The 23,734-nt window shown below is 37.7% G+C and overlaps 2 protein-coding genes and 1 pseudogene across 7 annotated transcripts; 2 read left to right on the top strand and 1 right to left on the bottom strand.

The window, feature by feature from the left end:
* Window positions 1–553: 553 nt before the first annotated feature.
* Window positions 554–4,176, top strand: LOC110773943 (uncharacterized). Of its 2 annotated transcripts, none has more exons than XM_088247427.1 (5): window positions 554–889; window positions 1,009–1,141; window positions 1,262–1,432; window positions 2,347–3,027; window positions 3,147–4,176. In XM_088247427.1, the coding sequence occupies exons 1-5, from the start codon at window positions 696–698 to the stop codon at window positions 4,005–4,007; spliced, it is 2,040 nt and encodes a 679-aa protein (XP_088103553.1). In that variant the 5' UTR covers window positions 554–695; the 3' UTR covers window positions 4,008–4,176. The 2 variants fall into 2 exon arrangements, with proteins under 2 accessions (XP_088103553.1, XP_088103552.1); XM_088247426.1 differs by having other exon boundaries at window positions 555–889; window positions 1,259–1,432; window positions 2,347–2,751; window positions 3,129–4,176.
* Window positions 4,177–5,406: 1,230 nt separating this feature from the next.
* Window positions 5,407–10,219, bottom strand: LOC148297379 (uncharacterized). 4 transcript variants are annotated; one of them, XM_088254861.1, is made up of 13 exons: window positions 10,096–10,219; window positions 9,883–9,994; window positions 9,738–9,801; window positions 9,511–9,612; window positions 9,355–9,419; window positions 8,821–8,916; window positions 8,563–8,642; window positions 8,240–8,456; window positions 7,691–7,746; window positions 7,045–7,140; window positions 6,685–6,868; window positions 6,314–6,351; window positions 5,407–5,700 (listed from the first exon to the last, which is right to left on the bottom strand). In XM_088254861.1, exons 1-13 carry the CDS (start codon window positions 10,149–10,151, stop codon window positions 5,622–5,624), a joined length of 1,245 nt encoding a protein of 414 aa, XP_088110987.1. In that variant the 5' UTR covers window positions 10,152–10,219; the 3' UTR covers window positions 5,407–5,621. The 4 variants fall into 4 exon arrangements, with proteins under 4 accessions (XP_088110987.1, XP_088110983.1, XP_088110989.1 ...); XM_088254857.1 differs by lacking the exon at window positions 6,314–6,351; XM_088254863.1 differs by lacking the exon at window positions 6,314–6,351 and having other exon boundaries at window positions 9,511–9,609.
* Window positions 10,220–20,294: 10,075 nt separating this feature from the next.
* On the top strand, window positions 20,295–22,984 carry LOC148297378 (uncharacterized; annotated as a pseudogene). The gene is made up of 2 exons (XR_015836660.1): window positions 20,295–20,613; window positions 20,687–22,984. The product of XR_015836660.1 is annotated as an uncharacterized LOC148297378 (transcript).
* The last annotated feature ends 750 nt before the right edge of the window (window positions 22,985–23,734 follow it).

Here is a 23,734-nt window from a genome sequence, read left to right as displayed (position 1 = left end):
TAGTAACCAAGTAACAGGAAGGAGGTGGTGCAGGCACCAAAGTCGGAACGTTGTCGCGGCTTGACACACCTTCCGAGGGGTACGCGAAAGCTCGCGGTTTGGGTTGACCGTAGTCTCCAAGTGATGAAGTCGGTTAGAAAGGGAAGTGGGGGGATCTGGGTTTTGACCAGCAACAACCCAAGAAATCGCATCTTCACCGGAATCGTAGACACCGACGCACCAAGGGGAAACCAGCAACCGAAGAGACGACGGCCACAGGACAGCTCTGAGGAGGATGGAACGGTGGATATATGAGGGATCTTAATAGTCTTCCAAATCATACAAATGCATTTTTCCATGTACTACATACGGATTTTTCAATGATGCCCATATTTTCCAACAACAAAAAAAGTATGCCCATATTTATATTTTTTTGTTGTAAAAAAAAGCATGCCCATATTGAAAAATACACTATAAACAAAACAATTAAAAAAAAAGTTATAATAAAATATCATCCGATTTGATCTTTTTTTTTTCTTTTAAATTAATCCACCTAATTTTTCCCAAGATATAACGGCGACAAGGATGGCGAAGGACAACCTTTTCGTTCTTTCATTCGAAATTGAAATTGAAATTGAAATTGATCGTTTAAATTCAACCTTTTCGTTCGTTCATTCGAAAGAAAATATTGAAGCAGAAGGAAAAGAAGAAGAAGAATGGCGTTGAAATTTCTGAACAAGAAGGGATGGCAGTGGCACACAGGGAGCCTTCGGAACATAGAGAACGTGTGGAAGGCTGAGCAAAAGCACGAGGCCGAGCAGAAGAAGTTGGACGACCTCCGCAAACAGATCGTTGAAGAGCGCGAGCGCTCTGAGTTCCGCCTTCTCCAGGAGCAAGCCGGCCTCGTCCCGTAAACAATTCTAGTCTTATTCCTTTTTTTTTTCTTCTTAGGGTTAGGTTTTCTTTTTTTTCCTTTCTTCAAATTCGTCAATTAATCCTTAATCAACTGTAATTGATTGTTATTTGCAGGAGGCAAGAGCGGTTGGAGTTCTTGTATGATTCGGGATTGGCCGTTGGGCGCCCTGGTGGTTCCGATAGTTTCAAAACCCTTGAAGCCTTACCCAAGACCGAAGAAGCGCCTTCCTCCGCCGCCGCCTCCAAGGTATTTGTATTTCTGATCTCTAATTTCCCAATTGTGTGCATCAATGATATTGTATAAAATGTAGTGCAACTACAAAGTCATGTTTCTTATGATCTTTTGTGACTACTGATTCTCCAGCAGCAGGCATCAGCATCTGTGCCGGGAGCTCTGTTCGAAGAAAAGCCTCAATCTGCCAATGATGCTTGGAGGAAGCTCCACTCGGATCCTTTGCTTATGATTCGGCAGCGTGAGCAGGAAGCCCTTTCTCGTATTAAGAACAATCCTGTCCAGATGGCCATGATTCGCAAATCTGTAAGTTTGTCTTTTTTTACTTTTCTCTTGCTCACTAATCAAGAATAAATTAGTTATGCCAGACAGCATAGTTAGAGATGACTTGATGATTTCGAAGTCTGCCAATTATATAAAATTCTACCTCTCACTATACTGACAAAAAAAAAAAAAAATCTGTAGATATAAAAATATGGTCGCCGGCGCCATTTTGGTGTGCTGCATAGGTTTTAGGACCTGAAAGACAGGATTGGGGAATCATGATGTCTGATATGTGGAAGAAAAAGTAGTTTGTTGAGAAAATTAACGAGTTGGATGTGGAAGAAGTGTGTATGAAGGCAGGCTGCCAAGAAGAAAAATGATGTAACTGGCTCCGAGAGGATGAAAGTTTGAAGAAAAAAACAGGGAGAAGAAGAAAAAGAGTATAGCTAAGACCAGAACTTTTCAGTGTTAACTAAATGCTCCCTCCAGAGAGCATTTCTGGACCAACCATTCACGGGGAGCTGATGCAGAAGTTAAAGGTTAATGGAATTAAATTAACTTGATTGTAGTAATGGGGTAGTTTTTATTCAAGTGATGCAGCCATTGCTGATTAGACAAGACTCGTTAATTACAGAAGCCTATAGCTAGCCTCTTATTCTGAGGAAGATCTTTTTGTCCCTTGGATCATGACCTCGGTAGATCTATAAGGCTTCACGATTTCTTTTTAACTTGAGTAAATAATTAGAGTTCTTCTAGCAGTAACTTCAAACAGCAGTAGCTGTGTTTCTGTTCACGTGGCATGGATTGCACCCACGGTTTACACCACAATAGCATTTTATTACTAAGGTTTTTTGGGTCTTTTGCTGAGTTTATCAGGGTTTTAGTAGATGTCTATGATTAGTTTAAGAGAATGTTTGACGTGTATATGCTGACCAAATTTTTTATTTCAATAAAAGGTTGAAGCGAAGAAGCCCGCAGAGAAACTGCATGACAAGAAGGAACATCAGAAGAAGAAGCACCATACTGGTGCTTCAAAGCATAGCAAACATTCATCATCCATACAAGCATCAGATTCAGAAAATGACACTGCTGAAGTGGAAAGGAGGAAGAGTGGTCATCGTAAGATATCAAAGTATGTTAAGCATTCAGATTCGGAAGATGAATCACGTAAAAGAGCACGTCGACGTGAGAACACTATCAAGCGTTTAGATTCAGAAGATGAATCACGTATCAGAGAACATCGAAGTGGGAAGAATCCTGTTAAGCATTCAGATTCTGAAGATGAATTCCGTTACAGAACACGGAGAAGTGAGAAGAACCATGTTAAACATTCAGATTTAGAAAATGAATCACATAACAGAGCACGTCGAAGTGGTAAGAATCCTGTTAACCATTCAGATTCTGAAGATGAATCGCATTACAGAGCATGGAGAAGTGAGAAGAGCCATGTTAAACATTCAGATTTAGAAGATGAATCACATAACAGAGCACGCCGAAGTGGGAAGAATTCTGTTAACCATTCGGATTCCGAAGATGAATTGCGTTACAGAGCACAGAGAAGTGAGAAGAACCATGTTAAGCAATCAGGTTCAGAAGATGTATCACGTAACAGAGCAGATCGAAGTGGGAAGAACCCTGTTAAGCATTCAGATTCCGAAGATGAATCCCGTTACAGAGCACAGCGAAGTGAGAAGAACCATGTTAAACATTCAGATTTAGAAAATGAATCACATAACAGAGACGTCGAAGTGGTAAGAATCCTGTTAACCATTCAGATTCTGAAGATGAATCGCATTACAGAGCACGGAGAAGTGAGAAGAACCATGTTAAACATTCAGATTTAGAAGATGAATCACATAACAGAGCACACCGAAGTGGGAAGAATCCTGTTAACCATTCAGATTCCGAAGATGAATTGCGTTACAGAGCACGGAGAAGTGAGAAGAACCATGTTAAGCAACCAGGTTCAGAAGATGTATCACGTAACAGAGCACATCGAAGTGGGAAGAACCCTGTTAAGCATTCAGATTCCGAAGATGAATCCCGTTACAGAGCACAGCGAAGTGAGAAGAACCATGTTAAACATTCAGATTCAGAAGATGAATCACGTAAAAGAGCAGGTCAAAGTGAGAAAAACCTTGTTAAGCATTCAGATTCGGAAGATGAATCACATAACAGAGCACGCCGAGGTGAGAAGAATCAGTCCATAAAAATTGGAAGAGATGATGGTCAAGGTGATGCCACGGGAAAACATGACAATTTAGAACTAGAGAAATACCCCATGAAAGGTCGGAATGAATCACACTACAAGCGTCGAAATGTTGCTCCTAAACTTTCAGAAGAAGAAAGAGCTGCTAGGCTAAAGGAGATGCAAATAGATGCTGAGTTGCATGAAGAGCGAAGATGGAAACGATTGAAAAAGGCCGAGGAGAATGATGCACTGGAAGCTACCCAGGCTGTCAAATCCAGTGGCAGGAACTTCTTGGATGCTGTTCAAACTAGTGTTTATGGTGCTGAGAGGGGACGAAGCTCAACAATTGAGGAGAGTGTACGTCGCCGAACACATTATTTGCAGGGCAGATCTGAAGCAAGTGAACGGAATGCTTTTCGTCGGTAATGCTGTTGTGTTTTGTTGTTTATCCAGTTCCATTAATCTAGGTGTTCTATACTTTACCCCATTGTTCTGCGTATGTTTTCATATAACATTTACAATGGTTGTTTCCTCTAAATGTGTAATGGTTGTTCTTGAATGTTAAGTTGCACAAAATGATCGAATTTTTTTTCTTTCTTTATTATCTATTTTTAATTAAATGGAAAAGAAAGATATTAATCAATTGCTCCACCCAAACATAATTCCGGCCTCTTCATGAGCAAAAGAAGCCATGACCTCCTCCTCATCCATTTTTTAACTTAAAAGTGCAGGGAATTTACCTAATTACATGTGAGGAGAAAGGTCAACGAAGGCATGCAATTATGATATTGTAGGAATCTGCTCATCAATCTATGAATAAAAATGGGAGCCCCTATACAATCATGGCGTTGTTATATGCCCCTCAATCTTTTTCTTTCTTATATCAAATGTTTTTAATATAAGCAAAATCACAGGTTTAAATATAAAACAGAAATCGTGAAGCTACTGGCTTACAGGCAACCTAAGACCAAAGCAAATTCCTACGGAAGGTTTTACAATGGCTTACATTTACCATTCTTTGCACTAGTTTGTAATGCCAACTAAAATTTGCACCAATAAAGTGGGAATTGAAAATATGATTCTGCACATTATTGGGTTAAATTAAAACATTAAAAAAATTGCACTCAAAACTCAAGCGTAGGTTTAGAAACCACGGTAAAAGGTGTCACCCATTTATGCCAATCAAAGGTGTCAACCATTTATGGAGATAAAATTCCAACCCCAAGATGAAAGTGTAAAATTATAGCAAACATAGCGGAACCTAGATTAGACCTTAATCAAATGAGAGAACATTTGACCACGTCTAATCAAATGAGAGAACATTTGGCCAACGTGGTCTAGTCAAATTGAAAAGGACGTTGACTCGCATATCAGTTTTCTCATATTCGAATCTCAATGGCACCTTAACAGTGTATGTGTGAAACTCCTCTCTCCTTATAATTTAGACTATCATTTATGCGGAATGGACAATATAAAAAGTTAATTTGCAGGGCCTATTATCGATATGCATGCATATGATCTATTTTCTGATGAATTCACAATTTGTTAGTGTACAACAGTACAAGATGTACATGACCAACAATGCTTTACGTGGTCGTTCTAATATCAGCCCAGGCCAAAGGTCAAGACATCAGGGAAAATTAGTGAAACCCCAGTAAAAACTTCCAAGTTTTTCTTAAAGAACCTAGGAAATACTCTTATGCGACCCTAAATGGGACTTTTTGATGAGTTTTTGGGGCTTTAGTTGAGGGCTTACTGCTAAATGTCTCAACAAATTGAGGGTTTGAAACAAAACAACAAAAGTTGAGGGCTTAAAAATATTTATGACAAAACGTGTTGCCCTGGGGACTTACTTAAAAACCCCTTCTTTTTCTCATTTCAACAATATTGTTACAATACTCCGAATAATTTCAGTCTGATAATTTGTAAACGTAACACCATGGATTAGTATGAAGCTATTTTACATGTGTGATTAGTATCTCAAGTGTTATACAAGTCATTATTCAGAAGCATCACCATGGATTTCTGAGCGCATCTGCTCTACAAGTATTTTTTCAATAGCATCCACAAAACTCGATGGAGTCTGCCGAATTTGTACAGCCAACGAATTTGCCAATTCCTAAACAATCAACAATTATGCAACCAAAAGAAGGGAAAAGTTCAGCAAAAAAGAACCAGGCATTGCAGTGGACTTTACCATTTTTTAATTTATTTTTTGAAATTTTGAATTTATACATGTAACAGAAAGACATGACACTGGGAACCAAAAGAGACCGCAAGAAAACATAATGCACAATTATTTGAGAAAACGCATAGTACGAAGAAACTATTATTGTAGAGACAATACATGAATCTCTGCAAGAACAATTACATGCTTAGAGGATCTGAGTTTGCATCAACACTTAACCTTTCTTTCATATTATTGAAAATATAATAAACTTGTATGAAATCTAATAGCTTTTTTTGTATGAACAATTCACATTTTTGTATATTTTTATATAAGCTCAAACTGGTTCAAAAGAAACCAAACTATCCAAATTTTAAGCTCACTAAGCATGCTTGCAACTGCCATCAATTTGATGAAATTTCTCAAATATACACGAAATAGTCAACAGCATTGTAAACAACGAAATTTCTCAAATATACGCGAAATAGTCAACAGCATTGTAAACAACGATCTGTCAGTTTTTCACCCTAGCATTTCTGCATATGGATTTTCTTATTGTTCTTACATTTTTAACGCATACTGCTTGTGTACTTTGGTTGTCCCCTGCTAAAAATAACAAATTATTGCACTATCCAAGAAAATCTATATAAAAAACTCCACAATTAAATTATGTTGTTTATTTACTTTTCCATCCAGGAACCAGACCTTAATACAAAACGGTCGGCATGCATGCTTATGACAAGGAGACAGCATATTAGAACAAAATTAATTGGAGATAACATAAAATATAACTACTTGATTAGGTGACTTCGAGATATAACATTCATGGGCAAATTGATGCATTCCAAATGAGTCTTTCAACAGAGGAGAATTTGAAAGTAGATACATCCACCCCGAAGTAAGGAAACTAGTAAGAGTAAGGAGGTGTACACTGACCTGAACCTTGCACAGAAAACTTAAAGAAATTCCCTTTGAATGTTGATCAGAGCTCTTGAGGTATATCAGTTTCAATGGAGAACTTAACAATGGCCAACCGTGAAGGACCTTGATGAATGCATCAACTCCTCCAACCACATGAGCCACTACTGTCTCATCTTTATCCAAGTATTCCAATGAGTGTCTGCATGGATTGATGCATTCCAAATGAAAACATTTGGATTTACTACGCTTTTGGTAATGAGCCCTTATATAATACTATTTGGAATCATTATTAAAAATATGGAATTCAATTATCTTGGAAAATATTTAAGAGCATAATGAATACATACACCAAAATTGCTAAGGAAAATGTCTCACCTTGATTTGTTTGCACTTTTTACCACTAGTCGCCTCATGGTGCATAGAACTATTCTGTCTTGCACTTTTATTACAAACCACCGCAATGAAGATTTCCTGCAAAGTGGATTTCATGAACTCAATAAAACAATATACTGAATATGTTTTTTTTTCATAAATAGCACCTTTCATAAGAATATTGAAATAAACCCTACACTCACTCCCATATTCAACAGATGGAAGAACATGAGCCAATTGAGAAAGTATAGAAAGATAGAAAAGCAAACAACTACTATCTGATCATATGACAGGAATCAAGTTGAGAGAGCACATAATTCAAAAGAAATGTCAAAGATTAAAAAAATAAAAACCTTTAGAGAGAGAAAACCTATTAAAAATATGACTAGGTAATGCAAGTGTGTGTGTGTGTTGTGATTGGCTCGATAGTTTCTGCTGTCAGCCAGGTCCGGAATTCAATCATGGAAATCTGTCTTTTATTTTAGAGGGATTTGTTTGCTAAATGCCCTTTAATTATTGAAGCGCTACCAATTGCATTAGAGGAAATATTTATTTATTTTTAAACAAAAAAAAAAAGAATAGCATGAAGACAACAACAAAGAAAGAAACAAATTTTAGAAATCATAAGACGGGTACTGGAAAAACAAACCTCAAAGACTTTGCAGCATCAAGAATATCGTTTATGTATACATCATTTGGAAAAATCTGGAAAAATGAGATATCATCATCAATGTATTTAAAAAATCCAGAGTATAGTGCTCATAAGAAATTCAAGAGCAGTACCAATTCATTTAAAAGATGCACAGGGTGTTGAGCTTACTTCTTTCTTCATTGTCATGTCACAATGAAAAAATACTCACCCCATCCACCTTTGACAAAGAAAAAAAGAAAAAGTAACATAATTGCAATTTCATCCCTCTATGAAATTGCGTAAGAGAACAATTTTTTATTTTTTTTGGAAAGAACATTGAAGGGGCTGGCATGGAATCACCCTTGGGTGGAGCACTGCAATGTCAGCCCAAACCATATAGGCACTGCCAACAGTGGCCAGCACCTGCCACCATGGTTCAGCAACAGATGGGCGCATCCCATGAGTGCTATATTGTCTTTGATGTTATAGTAAAACCTCTAATTCTAAGCTTTATTAAACAATGACACTAATGAAGAAAGATGTCCTGAGATAATCATGTTTTGATACCTCAACATTCCTTAAACCCATAGTCCCCTCCAGAAGTTCAATTAGCAGCTCATGATTTACTTCAGATTGCTCAGTGGCATCTCCAACTTTTTTTGGGGAGAAAAGGTCTTCCAACTTCGGAATGTATGTCCTAAGTGACAACCTAACGCAGTTTCCCTCAAAAGCAATGACCTTAAGACCTGTAACTGCATCCTCAATCTGTTCTGTGTTGTCAAGCCTACATCAATCAAACAAAAAAACTAAAAGTATAAGAGAATAACTCTATAACAAGCTAAATGAAATACACACACTCACACAAAATAAGGTCAAAGTGGCATAATTACCATTTAAGTGTACATTCTAAATCCTGTAAAGACGTCAAAATTATATTGTTCTTCTCAATCTGATTTTCAAGTTCCAGTAGCTGCAAGTTAAACACAAGATATCTTAAAATGGTAAAAAGGTTATGGGAATTTCATTAACAAGCTAACTCCTTACATAAGAATCAAGACCCTCAAAATGTTTGTATGTATTATTTCAGCCTTAACTAATATAATACCCTAGAAGCAAACAGTATTGTATAATATGATTTTGAATGAAACCTCAAACTTGTCTGCATTCACATTCATCGGATCCAACAGATCTTTCCCACATTTATGGTAATCAACATCTGCACCCAGTTTTGCTTTCTCCAGATCCTACAAATGGTACACAGCTATTATCTTGAAAGATTTCATATGTGATTTCCAAATAAAATTCAAACATTCCCAACTTATGGAAATAAAGATATCATATACAACCTGGGGGGTGAGGTAGTCAAGCAAAAGTGAGAAAATGAAAAGAACATAGAAACAACCAACAAGGGATCACATAATGTGCAGATTACTACACCATGGAAATCTGGGAACTTTCAACAACTGTAACATTAAAGGGATAAAGAGATAAATTACAACATGTGTATACACCAGATAACTGTAATTAAATTCAACCTCTAATCACAGACTTGTAAGATAGAGCAGATTATAGGTCTCCATTCAAACCCATTTGTATCAAACAAATTGGCTTGCATGCCTTGTCATACTACCAAAGAGTCTGATCCAAAAAAACTAATATTGTTTCACCAACGGAAAACCAACCTTTTCTTCAACAAAATCTAATGAACATTTCAACTGTGCAAGATCAGTGCCAAGTCGATTAAAATCTGCATATACAAAAGAAAAGGTCGAAAAAAAATAATCATACATTAAATATCAATGCACATTGGCGTGGAACACTAAAGACTGAGTCTTCACCTTCCCCATGGGTTCGAATGAGACCCTCAATTTCATTTGAGACCTTGGTGCTCTCAGCCTCCACAGAGTTGAGCTCCTGCTCAAAACGTCCTAAGTATGCTTCTAACAAAAATTGGACAAATCCCATAGTGCAGTAAGTTCTAGTACTAAATGTCACAAACCCACTAGCAAAATCGATTACCCAGTAAAGAAAAACACAGTGACAGAGAGATTAAAGGAGAAGTTACCAAATTCTTGATCCTCTAAGAGACCAACAGCAGAGCATTCTGATACTATCTGTTCAACTCTGCTCTGCACATTCACATGGAGAGTTAGGGAAATGCAAGGAATTGTGCAAATTGGACGAAAAAGTGGCATTAATTTTAAGAAAACCTGGAGGAGGAGACCGCAGTTTCTGATTAAATCATCAGAATCTGAAGGGGATAATTCTGAGGCATCGTCTTGGCGACAACTTTCGATAATCTCTTCCAGCTCGCTCACTTGTCTTCAAATTTAAACACAAAATAAACAATAATTCAGAAAATAAACAAACAAGTAAATCCAATATACACAGACAGACAGACAGACAGACAGACAGACAGAGACCTCTGAATGGTGTTAAGTTCGAGTGGTTCTGAAGAAGGAATTGGGTCTTCTTCCATATTCTTTTTTCTCTCTTTTGCTCCCGCCCTGTGTAGTGTGTTCACCAAAAAAATGCAGCAAGCGAAATTCAAAATTATAGAGAGAGAGAGAGAGAGAGAGAGAGAGAGAGAGAGTTTACTGAAAAATCTGCCAATTTTTGGGCCTTGGTGGAAATGTGGGCCGACCAGTTGGACTTAGAATGCTGAAGCCGAACTTTCTTTTGATCCAATTTAGCCTTTTCTTTATCCAATTTAGCCCCTTTTTCTTATACAATCTTAAATCTATAATAAATGGGTTCCAGCACTATTTGATCCATAATTTTTATTTTATATATTTTTATACAAGTGATATTGAGGAGGTGGGAATCGAACATAGGACTTTAGGTGTATGGGTAAATGCTCTTCACTACTTGAGCTATAAGACTCCAGAAAATTTGGTTAAACCACTGGCCGGCCAAAGTTGATTTAGTTTTTGAAAATTTCCATCTTTTTCTTTTATTTTAACTAGCCTCTCCGCACGCGCTTTCGCGCCTGCGAGAGGCTTTTTAAAAAAAAATTAACATTTATTTTAGAATTAAAAAAGATAATGGGTAGTTGTGTTCCATAAAAATAGGCCATTATCTTATTTTTCTTTTAATTTTAATTTTTTTAAATATGAAAAAAAATGTGAATTTACCATATTATCCTCATTTAATTAATAATTTCAATTCTTAATGTTTGCATTAACCAAGGGCATTTTCTGGTATTTTGAATGTTTCACCATTCTCTGCCTTTTGCTTTATATATATATATACAACACCTAAATTGATATAATCTGTAGTATTTCTTTTACAAGCCCGGTGCCAACATGATGTCTCTCGTTGAATAGAAAAGAAGTACCAAAAGGCTCAAAGTACCTTAAAGTCAAACCAGTACATAAGCATTATAACAAACACTAGGATACATTAAGGAAAACTCTCTGGGATGAAGATGTTCATAATGGGAAGAGATGTATTTGGGAAAAAAAAATTAAATTATATTAAAATAACAGTACTCTTGTGGGGAGATGTGAATTTTCAGCTTAATTGCATTCAGAAAATTAAAACAATTATCTAATTATGTGGTAACAGTTGTTGATAAAGATGGAACTAGCTAGTGCTCAATAATTGAATTTTGGAAGTGCATTGACATCTACACTCACTCTACTTATATATATTACCACATCAATTAAGCCAGCACCATATGGTCACTTTTATTGTAAATGAAGTTCAAGTTCATCAAGCATTTTATTACCAAAATAAATATTAAAGTGAAAAAAGTAAAACTTACATGGCTCGCAAGAATGTACAGGAAAAAAAAATTTGAATACAGCTTTGACCCGTATTCCAGTCTTTGTAATTTTCTTGGATGACAAGATAATTAATTCTTTCTATATTTTACAAGGAAATTGAAAGCCTATTTCTTATAGTTTTTTCTTCCTTACTTCCAGTTCGTTTTATTGATATGTGTTATAATACTAGATGGAATGGATGCCTACCACACTTAGAAATGCTCTAATGACTCACCCCAATTTCCATTCTATAATGTATAAACCTACCACTATAGTTATTATTTATGTATTTCCTATGCCTATAAATAGGCTTCTAAGATGAATAAGAATAAGAAGATGAACGGGCCTAGAGAACATTTCTAGCTCTTTCTCCATATTCATACTCTCCTAAATTCTCTCTCAAATTTCCTTAGTTTTATAACACGTTATGAGCACGAATATCTCTAAAATATCAGCCGAGATATTCAATCAAAACCTTCTACTTTATTATACTCTTCTTCTTCATAGCTGGGTTTTAGGCTCTCCAAGCTCTGTCATGTCTTGTAGCTCTTCAAGTTCTGGACTTGTTTTCAAATGAATCAGAGCATGGTGGCTTTGCTTGGACTCTGTCTGCAATAAGGATAAGTTGCCTCTTACCTTTTCTATTATTTTATTATTTCTCTACACAATTTAATACTCATGCTAACTAACATCCAAAAGCTAGTGAAGTTTGCAGGTGGAAAGAAGAAAAGCCAACATGATATGTCTAGCTTTCAAACTAATATATTAGTATAATAATATTATATTATTTTATCATGGTATTGAGAAGAACCCACCGAAAAAAAAAAAAATAGGGGTGTTGATGTTGCCAGCCCAAACTATATATATATACCTACCTTATATACTATTATATAATATGTATACTATATAGTTTTATGGTTCACTAAAATATATTAAAAGATAACTTGAATCATGGTGACTATTTAATATCAAATATTAATTGGTTATCACTTTACAGTTATATGTTCATTATGGATGGTTTTACCTCATATTTATTTTCAGTGGAGCGGTCTTTTTGTACCCCACATTTATTTTTTAAGTGGCGTAGTTTTATTATCCCCACATTTATTTTATTGCTTATTTACTTTTATTTAAAAGTATGGAGTAGAATTAGTGCTCATACAAGCACATTTACTTTATCACTCATTTACATTTAAAGTATGGTGCGGGTTTATCATCCATACTAGCAATTTACTTACCAGCAATTTATTTACAAGCAATTTATTTTATGATTAATTGTGCAATATGATGAGTTTTTACAGTATATAGATCAGGACCGGAAGTTCCTTGATCCTCATCATGAAACTACATCAGGATTTGAAGATCCTTGATGATGATAATGATATGAGAGCTGACAATCTCTCCAGTACTATATTTGTAAATAAAGTGACCGGACTTGAAGGATCCTTGATCCTTGATCCTTGACATGTAAATAAGGACTTGAAGTTCCTTGATAATGTAACAGTACCGTATACGTGAAAATGCCGTACACATGAATACTATATATATTGGCAAAATGTATTATGAATATTAACTGTATACGTGAATAGTGTCGTACACATGAATGATGACTGTACTGGCAAACGTACTGTATGCATGAACAAAAATCATATTCATGAATTGATGAACAGTACCATATACATGAATAGTGATGTATGCATGAATAGTAATCATTTTTTATAAACCGTCACTATATACAAGAAGGAACATGCAATTCCTTAAACTCATGAATGAGCAATTAAATGAGATGCCAGAAGTTCCTCAAAACATGGATAATTATGAAAGGGTCTGAAGTCCCGAAATGTGAACATGAAATTCCAAGAATGTCCATATAAGATTTTGGCCTGAAGCTCAGAATCTAAACAATCTTGAAAGAACTTAAAAGTTCTAAATGGATAAGCCTTGAGGTATTATTGCAAGAAATCGCATACCACATGTTTCTTTGGTATAAGAAATTGATGAATTTGGCAAAGAACGATTTTGCCACAATCGACACCTCACGGGATGAATTAAAACTCCCCATATTTTGGTATGAAATATGACCTGGGCCGGAAGCTCATGGATCTCAATATTTCATAAATCCTCAAACTAAAAAGTTTTGAGTGCAATCACATAAGTGTGAACCTGGAGTTCAAAGCACAAGCATTAATTCATGGATAAATCTACATGTTCGAACCAAAAGCTTCGAATTTATGACAGTAATTCATTGTCAATAATATGAACATAAAGTTCACTAATATGTCCATTTGATATTTATAGAACCTGAAATTTTACACTGGTTATATCAATGGAGGAAAAATTAAACAATGTTGTAGCAAGAGTTTAGTGCCTCGAAATTTGGGCTTCAACTGAAGAACTTTTGTGTCCCTCGGGTTCTTCAGAAATCTACAACACAGACACCTGTTCCTCCAAATATTTATTGCTTTTCTCAAGTCTTCTGATTTTTTGATCAGCATCACTAAGCTTTCTCCGCAGTGTTATGACTTGAGATCTCAGTGCTTGAACTTCTTGGGATCTGGCCAGCAGCTGTTGTCCCAAATTGGTAATTGATGCAGAACACTGCATGCTAGCAACTAGAGAGTCATTGACAGCACCACTGTCTGATCTCGCTGCTAACAATATTTGCTCTCGGGGAGCAATATTCAAATCCAAATCATTTTGGGGATATGAAGACATTTTTGGAATAAGGGTGTGGCAAGGAACAAATGTGGTAAAGAACCCCTTAAATATTGGCAAAATTAAGGAATTTACTCCACTAATATGAATGAACCGTGCCTTGGAAGCTTTGTATGTTAAAAGGGTGAAAATCCCTAACATACGAGTCTTTGTTTCCAAATTTCATTCCCTCCACTTGAGATTGTCGGCCACTTTCAAATATTGGATTCGACATTTGTGATATTTGTCAAAGGCATTATGACAAATTTGAGGCTAACGTGTGGTTGTACGTGGGACCATATATTCCTACTTTTGCTATGTTACCCCATTATCTTGAGTATTTTATCATACCTCTTATTATTGCCTTCCAATGATGGATGAGGTACATATCTGATTCCTCCCAAACAATGCTTGGCATGCTTAGAAATCCTGCAGATTTCCTTGAAAGCAAGATTATCTTTGATCAAGACCTTCAGAAGCAAGATTATCTTTGATCATGATCCACTACTCTGTTTGAGTAGTTGTTTGATCATGGATCAACCTCGTTCATTGAGCTTCTGGGTCCATTTATGATAAGAAAGAGAGGACATTGTTCATCAGAACATATACGCCTCTCTCACATTGTTCACCCGTTTTAATTTGTTTCCTGAGATGATAGGGCAAAGTTCCCCATTAATTCAAAGACCATGTTTTGGTCAGTAAATTAACTTTCTTTAGTGTGCGAGCGTGCCACTGTTAGCAATTTTTCAACCCTAACAGACTTATAGTAAAAATAACTTGCGCCCCAAGTTACTGACTTTGACCAAACGATTGTGAATTTGGGTGAGGAATATCTCCCAAGTAAGTTCTTTTCTATACCTTAGACTGGTAAAGACTTTTACAATTTATCTCAGTATAAAAACCGGTAGTTCTGGCCAGAATAACTGACAATAGATTGAACTAATTTCAGGCAGAACTCCCATTTACAAGACTCAAAAAGGGAAAACTGACTATATGAGGACAAAAGGAGGGCTGTGCTTCCATTTCTGCCTGGTTAGTTGCCTCTGTTCTGGGCTGGACTGGGTATGTCTGTGCTGGACTGGACTCTGAACAGCTTCAAATGCTAGGCTTCGGCTGTAAATCGATACCAAAGCTTGAGTTTGGCAGAGCTTTAATCTATTTCAAGCCCTGGACGGCTTTTGGATGGGCAGAACTGGGACTTCTCCAGTCTGAAAGGGGCAGAAGTGGCTGGACTTGAGCTGGGGATGTGCTGTAGTACCTGTGCTGCTTAGCCAGGACTCTTCATAAATTTGTTGAGGTTTTCATATTTGAGAAAACTCGAGCTCTGCTTAACTTGGCTTTTGCTGAACCAAATTTGTAACGAGAGAAATCTTGTTATTGTTGACTAGTGAACTGGGATTCAAACCAGAGGTAGTGATCTAAACTGCCTTTGCTGGGAGATAACAGGATGATTCTGCAAGCTTGTTGGAAAGCTTTTGGATTTGAAGTATTTCAGACTCGAAATCTGTTGGAATTTGTTTAGGATTTTTGTGATCAAGTGATCATTTGAGTGTTTGTCTTTTGACTGAGTTTTTGGTTGGTTGATTGATTGTGTTTTTCTGTTCACCCCCTCTTATATATATATGAAATTCTCTTTGGGAGTGGGCGGCTAGTAATCAAAAGATCTTTCTTGTTTTTAATTGAAACAAAACAGGGGTTCCATCCATTTCCTGGAAAATAAGCACTCAACGATCAGTTCTTGAGGTGACTGCTTTCTGTATTTTGATGGGGTGCCATGCTTGTTCTTCCATTCCACCTGCTTCTGCAAGAGTCTGGAGTTTTGAGATGGTAAGTTCTCAGCTTTTGAACAGCTCCCTGTTTCCCGCTTATAAAAGCAGAGCCTGCTTATCCTTGAAAATGGTGTTTCTCCAAAAATATCAGACTATTTCTAGATAAACTAAGCGGTATTTGATCTCCTGGCATCTGAGTTTTCCGCAGAGATGTTCTCCTTTCATACCTGCCCCTGTTCGAACTTTAACTCGAGCCGATTTTATTGACTTTCCCAAGCCAGGGTCACGTGGGATTGTTCCGTTTTGAAGACCAGCTTGATTTCAGTTTACTTTTGAGCCTAATTTTGATTTTCTTCGAGGTCCAACTCTTTCCTGATTCCTACTGTTCCCATGCCTCTTAACGTTTTGGGCCGTGTTCATTTGTTTTGATCCGTTTAATCGTTAACGGGCCAGATCGTGTTAATGGGCTGAGAGCTTCGGAACAAACGGCTTGGGAAATGTCGTGGGCTTTCTTCTTTTGGCCTGGGCGCGCCAAATTTAAGCCCAAACACACATATGATAGAAGAGAAAGATCCATATGCTTCATGGATCGGAATATGGTTGATATATCATCAGAAAATGGAGCATGGTACGTTTCCATCAAAACATGTATCTCTCCAGTATATTTCATGTTCTTCATATAACCTCTCTACATCCTAATGATCAAAGAAAGCTTGTAAGCCTCACACTTTTTTATAGATTGTTGTGAGTTTGCTTTTATATTATAAGCATTTTCCCTATCACTTGTTGTTGAGAACCAGAGATTCTCTGATATACTGTATCTTACCTTGTGATTCTATTAAGGGAAATAGAAGTTTCTGTTCTTTGTTGTCTCCGAAAGACTATGCTTATAATACTTTTGGAATCGTTCAGATGAGACCATTTTCCCGTCGTTAGGGGGAGAATTGGGGTTGTTTCTGAAAAACGACGTGAATTATTATGGAATATATTGTCTCATCAACACATGATTGTACTATCTAATATAAGCATGAAAGATGTAATAGGTATGAAAGATTAATGCAAATTCTGAAAATTGCAATACACTGCATATATTAAAGGCTCCTGAAGAGTAACTCATGGGTATGACAGTGTTAATGAAATGCACGCCTAATGTGTAGCAAATGGAATGGATTAAGGTCCCCGAATGACAATCCATTAACATGTCAATATTAATATGGTGCACACCGAATGCGTAGCAAATTGTTTGAATTTACGTCCCAGAAAGACGATACATTGACATGTCAAAATTAGTCTGTGGCATGCCTAAAGCATGACAGATATATGTGTTTGTTTGTACCATATCTGACCCTCCACTCATTCAGTGACACGTGGATTAATAAAACTCCCCAACTGCCCAAGGCTCCTAACGATCGGTATCGGCTACCGATGGTGTGGCCTCAAGGCAGCGAACGGTCGATGCCGCCTAAACAAAGTTCACAATCGGTACCCCCTACCGATTCTGCAGAATCAACCTCGAAGGGCCAGCCCGAAATATCTAAAGACTCGCGTCAACCTCATAGGGCCCTCCCACGAGTCCCACATCGAAATTAAGTACTAAGAGCATACCAAATGCCCTCTATAAATAGGCCCCTTCACTACAATACAGGGGTAAGACTTTTCAGCTTGACTTTTATACTAAATATATTATCAGCAGCAAAAGCTCTTAGAAAACAAACTTACTTTGGCATCGGAGGGTCTTAGGCTGGTTCCACACCGGTTCCATAGACCTTACGAATCTCGGCCTCCTTCTATTCAGGATCAGCATCCGAGGACAGGAAGAATCCGCGTCTAGCACTCAATCGATCTCTAGATCGTCCACATCACTTATAAGTTGCACTCATCTCTATCTGTTCAGTTTTAGTGCCAACAGTGTTCTAAATGTTCCAACTCCTGGAATGGAGATTATTCACGCCCTATTTTAAATAAACACTCCAGAGGAGGTTATGATCCACATTCTCACATATTCATCTTATAAGATATGTATGTCTAGAAGGAGACAATGAAAGTCCCTAAAATGCCTTGGGTACCCGGAAAAGGCAAAGAAATGCTTATAACTGATGCATGCGCATGCACATAAGAATGGTGAGATCACGAATTGATGAATGATAATTTTGGTTTTAAAGTAGCTACTCAAATCATCAATGGGCTATGTTGAAAGGAACCACGTTCAATTATTAAATGTCGACAAAATCATTGGCCAAAATGGACAGAGGCAATTACATTATAAATGAGAATGAACGTGAAAGAACATATACGAACCCCAAAAGATGTTAACCCAGAAGATTATACATGGGTATTTGAAATAAATTGGAATACACTCACTTATATATGACATAGAGTTTCTGGAAGAAACTTGAAATTATGGGATTCTCCATATTTGTAGATGCAACTATGTTGAAACATGATTATTGCACATTTACGGAGACCAACACACTATCTTTAAGGGTTATTAAGTGCACGGAGCATATCGCGATAAGCAATGCATAAAAGGGACAAAATAGCTGGGTATAAAGCTATATAGTGTGTCATGAAGTGTAATCCCTGAAGGATTCTGGAAATTTCTCTAATTTGCATAGAGATTATTCACTTGAAGTATATTTACTTATAAAGATATATTAATTTCATGTCACTTACAAGAATTCATGATAGTTATATCCTCCACGCACTCCGAAAAGGTTTCCTCTCCAGAAAGATATTCATGAAGATATCAGGGGGAGACAGTCATCTGACTAAGCATCCATAAATTGAAGCTACAAGAGCAAATATGGTGCAAGCATTATCAAAGCCTACTCTACGAGAAAAGAATGTGCTATCAATTTCATTTGTGATGGATCATCAAAATATGAAGTTATCAAAGGAAAGTAATTCTTCAGGGGGAGCATCCATCAAATTGAAAGTCAGATTTATTCACTAAAGGCGTATCAAAGCTGTGGCAACCACAACATTCAGAAGGATGGATTATCTTATGACTTAAAGATAATTTTCCCAAGCATCAGGGGGAGCGTGCTGTCAATAAAGGCCTTCACACACTGTACTCTTTTTCCTTCGCCCAGGTTTTTATCCCACAGGGTTTTTCCTGGCAAGGTTTTAACAAGGCAGTGTCGCACGCTTGTCAGTGATCAATATACACATGATAAAGTTTTACGTTGCACATGGTTATGTACTCTTTTTCCCTTCGACCAGTTTTTGTCCCACTGGGTTTTACTGGCAAGATTTTTAATGAGGCATATTCCATGTATGATGGCATCCAAGGGGGAGTGTTATAATACTAGATGGAATGGATGCCTACCACACTTAGAAATGCTCTAATGACTCACCCCAATTTCCATTCTATAATGTATAAACCTACCACTATAGTTATTATTTATGTATTTCCTATGCCTATAAATAGGCTTCTAAGATGAATAAGAATAAGAAGATGAACGGGCCTAGAGAACATTTCTAGCTCTTTCTCCATATTCATACTCTCCTAAATTCTCTCTCAAATTTCCTTAGTTTTATAACAATATGTTAGTATTTAGATGTTATTCTTGTAGAACAACTTGTCAACTTGTCATAATGGTCAGCTTGCATGGTAATCCAACAGCTCATCCACCAAATACGATCCAACGGCCCGATGCCTCAATATTTCATCTTGCGGGGCCCACCCTTTGATCACGAGGCCTCTCCTCTCCACACGATCTCCGAACCCATATGGGATCATGCTCTAATCCTCTTCATCAACATCCGTTCCTTTCATTAGGGCCCTCACGACCCAAATGAAGAGGGCCCCACTCTCCTCTAGCGCACTAGCTACAGCCTCCATCTGCCTTCTGTTCATTGTGATCTGACTTCCAAATGCCACGTATACAATCAACAAGGTCCCCGTGGTGCGAGTCAAGCCACTTGATGACCTCGTGGGCTAGAACGGACGAGCCAATTGTTAATCCAACTCTTTCATTCTTTCCAATTGGGCTCGACTGGACTGGTAGCAGAGGCCCGAAAGCCCAAACCCGATCATGCTTCATGAACTTCTTGACGAGCTCTAGCTCCTGAGTCTCCAACTCGGTGAACGAGTTGAGAATGAGTCCCCAACTCTCCAAACTCGCTGCACGCATCTTGGGAATTACATGAGCCCAAATGTTTGGCATGTCAACTAGGCCACTGCCACATTGCAAACAATTGTCATAGATTTTGGCCCATGAACTCACCTTGTGTGCATTCACAGGAACGAAACCAATATGACGTCGGATCCCCAGCTGTTGGGCCAATTTCGGTGTCCAAGGCCCAAGAAAGAAGTTGGAAATTATAACTGTGGGAGGAGGAGAAGGGTTGAACCACTCCAAAACGGGGTCGTTTAGTTTGCTCAATGGGGAGGTTTTGGGGATTCTCGAGAATGGAGGGCTGGTCGGGTGGAAAAGGGAGGACTAGGATTTGGATTGAAGTTGGGTGTGTAGAGAGAACGGGGTTGAGATAGTGGAGGCTTTTGGGTGTGACTAAAATGGTGATGGTTAGGCCACGAAGAGCGAGCTGGTGTTAGGGTCATGTAGTCGGTTAATTTTAGGGTTCGTTCACCAAAGATAAGCCTCGGCAAAATGTCCCTCGCACGAGCTCAGATGTCCACGCCATATTGAACTGAGATTGACAAAGATAAGGATGAAGATGAGGATGCTAACCACAAGCCCACGACCAGGTAATCGTTCTTTTATCACTCCCTTTCTGTTGAAAAGAAGTGAATTTCATTCTGATGCTGATAATAATGTTAGTGATATGGAGACTCTGATTCAAACACGGTGCAAATCTGGAACACTTAAGTCAGAGGAAGCATTGGGTTACTTCAATTCCATGATTCAAATTGAACCCATTCCCTCTTATTGGACTTTTAACTGTTTGTTTGGGGCACTTTCCAAGATGAAGCAATATTCTGCCGTGGTATCTATGTATAAAAAGTTGATGGGTTGTCGTCAATTCCAACCTGATAACACTACAATGAATATTTTCATGAATTGCTTGTGCCGTCTAAACAGGGTGGACTTGGGTTTCTCTGTCTTAGCACTTACCTTTAAATATGGTCTTGAGCCTGATGCTTATTGCTTCAAGGGCTTTGCTTCAAGGGCTTTGCAAGAATAGCGCCCTGTCTGAGGCAGTGGAGTTTTTCCGGAAAATTGAAGAGAAAGGATACCCATGTGAAGAATTCACTTATTCTATTATAATTAATGGGCTATGCAAAGCCGGGAAAAGTTGTATGGCACTCAAGATGCTTAAGGAGATGCAGGAACACAGAAAGTCTAAGCCGAAAATTCGAGATATGATCAACAAAGGTGTTGGACCAAATATCGTCAGTTACAATTCTCTAATTAAAGGATTATGCAACATGAATCATTGGGAAGACGTATTCTCTCTATTTGAACAAATGAAGGATCACGGAATCACGCCAGATGTTGTCACCTACAATACTCTAATTTATGGACTGTGCCAATCAGGCAAGTGGGAAAAAGCCAAGAGCTTCTTGATTTGCATGGTTGATAGTGGAATTCCACCAGATGTATATACCTACGGTTTTCTAATCAGTGCTCTTTGCAAAGAAGAAAGAATTCAAGAAGCGCTTGCTCTGTTCGAAGACATGACTGGGCAAGGCATAAATCCTAGTGTTGTCATTTTCAATTCCTTAATTTCTGCTTCATGCAAGTGTTGCAAATGGGAAGAAGCCGCACAGTTATTTCAAAACATGATTGATTGTGGATCCTTGCCTGATATTGTAACATTTACCGCTGTGTTGGATGCTTTGTGCAAGGAAGGGAAAACGGTAGAGGCACTTAATCTTGTGGAAGAAATGACCCGTAGAGGTCAAATGCCTAATCTTGTGACTTACAACTCCTTAATTAATGGATTGTGCCATTCTGGCCAATGGAGAGAAGCCACAAAGTTGTTGAATAAAATGATGGGTGAAGGAATCCCACCAGATGTTGTAATCTTTACCATTGTTATAAAATATCTTTGCAAGGACTGAAGGACCAATGAAGCCCTCACTGTGCTAGAGCTAATGACTGAAGGAGGTCTAAAACCTGACGTTGTCACGTACAACTGTTTAATATATGGCATGTGCCATACAGCTCAATCGGGAGAAGCCACAAGGTTTTTTGATGAAATGGTAGGTCGAGGGATCTTACCTGATGCCATAGTGTTGAGAACACTTTTGGATGCTCTCTGCCAAGTAAGGATGACAGAGGAGGCTCGCAAAGTATTTGAGGCAAAAATTAAGTATGGTATGGAGCTTGGCACAATATCTTGCAGTATGTTGGTTAATGAATACTGTTTGCTTGGCAGGATGGATAAGGCAAAGAAGGTCTTTAATTTCTTGGTGGCTCTGGGTCATGTGCCTGATATTGCTTCTTGCTATAACGCCTTGGTGAATGGTTATGTGCAAGATAAAAGAATGGGTAAAGCTTTGAGGCTTGCTAAAGAAATGATCCAAAAAGGATTGATGCCTGATCTAGAGACACAAAAAACTTTGAAAGGTTTCCGTTGTAGAAGGCATGTTGCATCTGCAGAATAAGCTTTTGACTCCTCTAATGCGAATTATTTCATGCTGAATCTCTTTACGTGGTATGAAATTTAAATTGTACATAGCAGTCATATGCCATTAAACTTCTAATTGATGTAATTGGATTCCCTAATTTGATGGAACATGTTAGATGGATTTTGATATCCTAATTTTAGGGATTATGCTGCCAATCCAGTCAGGATGCAATCCAAATAAAACCAATTAAACTATGCTGCAAAACTACATGCTTTATTTTCCTCTACTTGCTGTCTGGAGTTGAAGACACCTCCCCTACCTTCTTGGCAACGGCCTGGGGAAGGCCAAGTGTGATGGTGGTTGTCCTCGGTTCAATTAGCTTGCGCTTTTGGGTATGTGTTTCGAGATAACCATGGTTGGTTCAAGGCGAGGGGTTGTCAGGGGCTCAGTTCATGTGTTTGTAGTGCCATGTCTGAACAATGAATCTATATGCCTATATTGGCATTATTTTGTTTTATTAGAAAATGACGTGATTTATTCTCAATTCTCTTCCACAGTCAAAACTAAACCCACCTCAGTCCTCTCTAGCACTTTCTTCCTCCCAATTCCCATTGCTAACGTTATTCTCTCCTTTTCTCCCACAGGGACAGATCTCTAATTTTCTCTCCAAATATTTTTTCAACATTTCATACAACGCTAGTCATCATAGCGTTACACTCACAAGTATCACGAAACATTTTAAGCTTCAAATTGTTGTAAAGGTGAATCTAAAATTGGAGCTAATGAGAGAAGAACTCGAATATTGTTAATCTTTGCAACCAGAAATCTAGATAACCAACTCCACAAGTCTAACTGTATCCTTTGGCTACCAACGTTGCTTTATATATGGTGATGATCCAACTATCTTTTTTCCTATTGGAAGAGACATCAACTCTCATCTCATGTATTATTTTAATGCATAGAAAGGGGATAGAATTTGAGTGCAAGTGAATATACTGATCTAGCTTGACTTGTTAGCAGGCCTAACAAATAAGGACATGCACAAACAGAGCATTGGACAATTTTATTAATAAGTCAAGATAATATTGCTTTAATGGTTCAACAAAGTACTGTTTCTATTCAATATAATACTACTAGGGCACTAAATCACACCCCTTGCGAAACCACATAAATATTCAATGTCTACTCAGCAATGACATCTGTGACACAGAAAAAATAACATTTGATGAGCATTATATTATAACTTTAGTTTTGGTCATCCTAATTACAGCGGCTAGATCAAGTGTAGCCAAAG

Source organism: Prunus avium, chromosome 1 (assembly GCF_965620075.1).
Source record: "Prunus avium chromosome 1, drPruAviu1.hap1.1, whole genome shotgun sequence".
Lineage (NCBI taxonomy): Eukaryota > Viridiplantae > Streptophyta > Magnoliopsida > Rosales > Rosaceae > Prunus > Prunus avium.
Note: the sequence above shows the minus strand (reverse complement) of the source record. Positions and strands in the feature narration are given on the sequence as shown.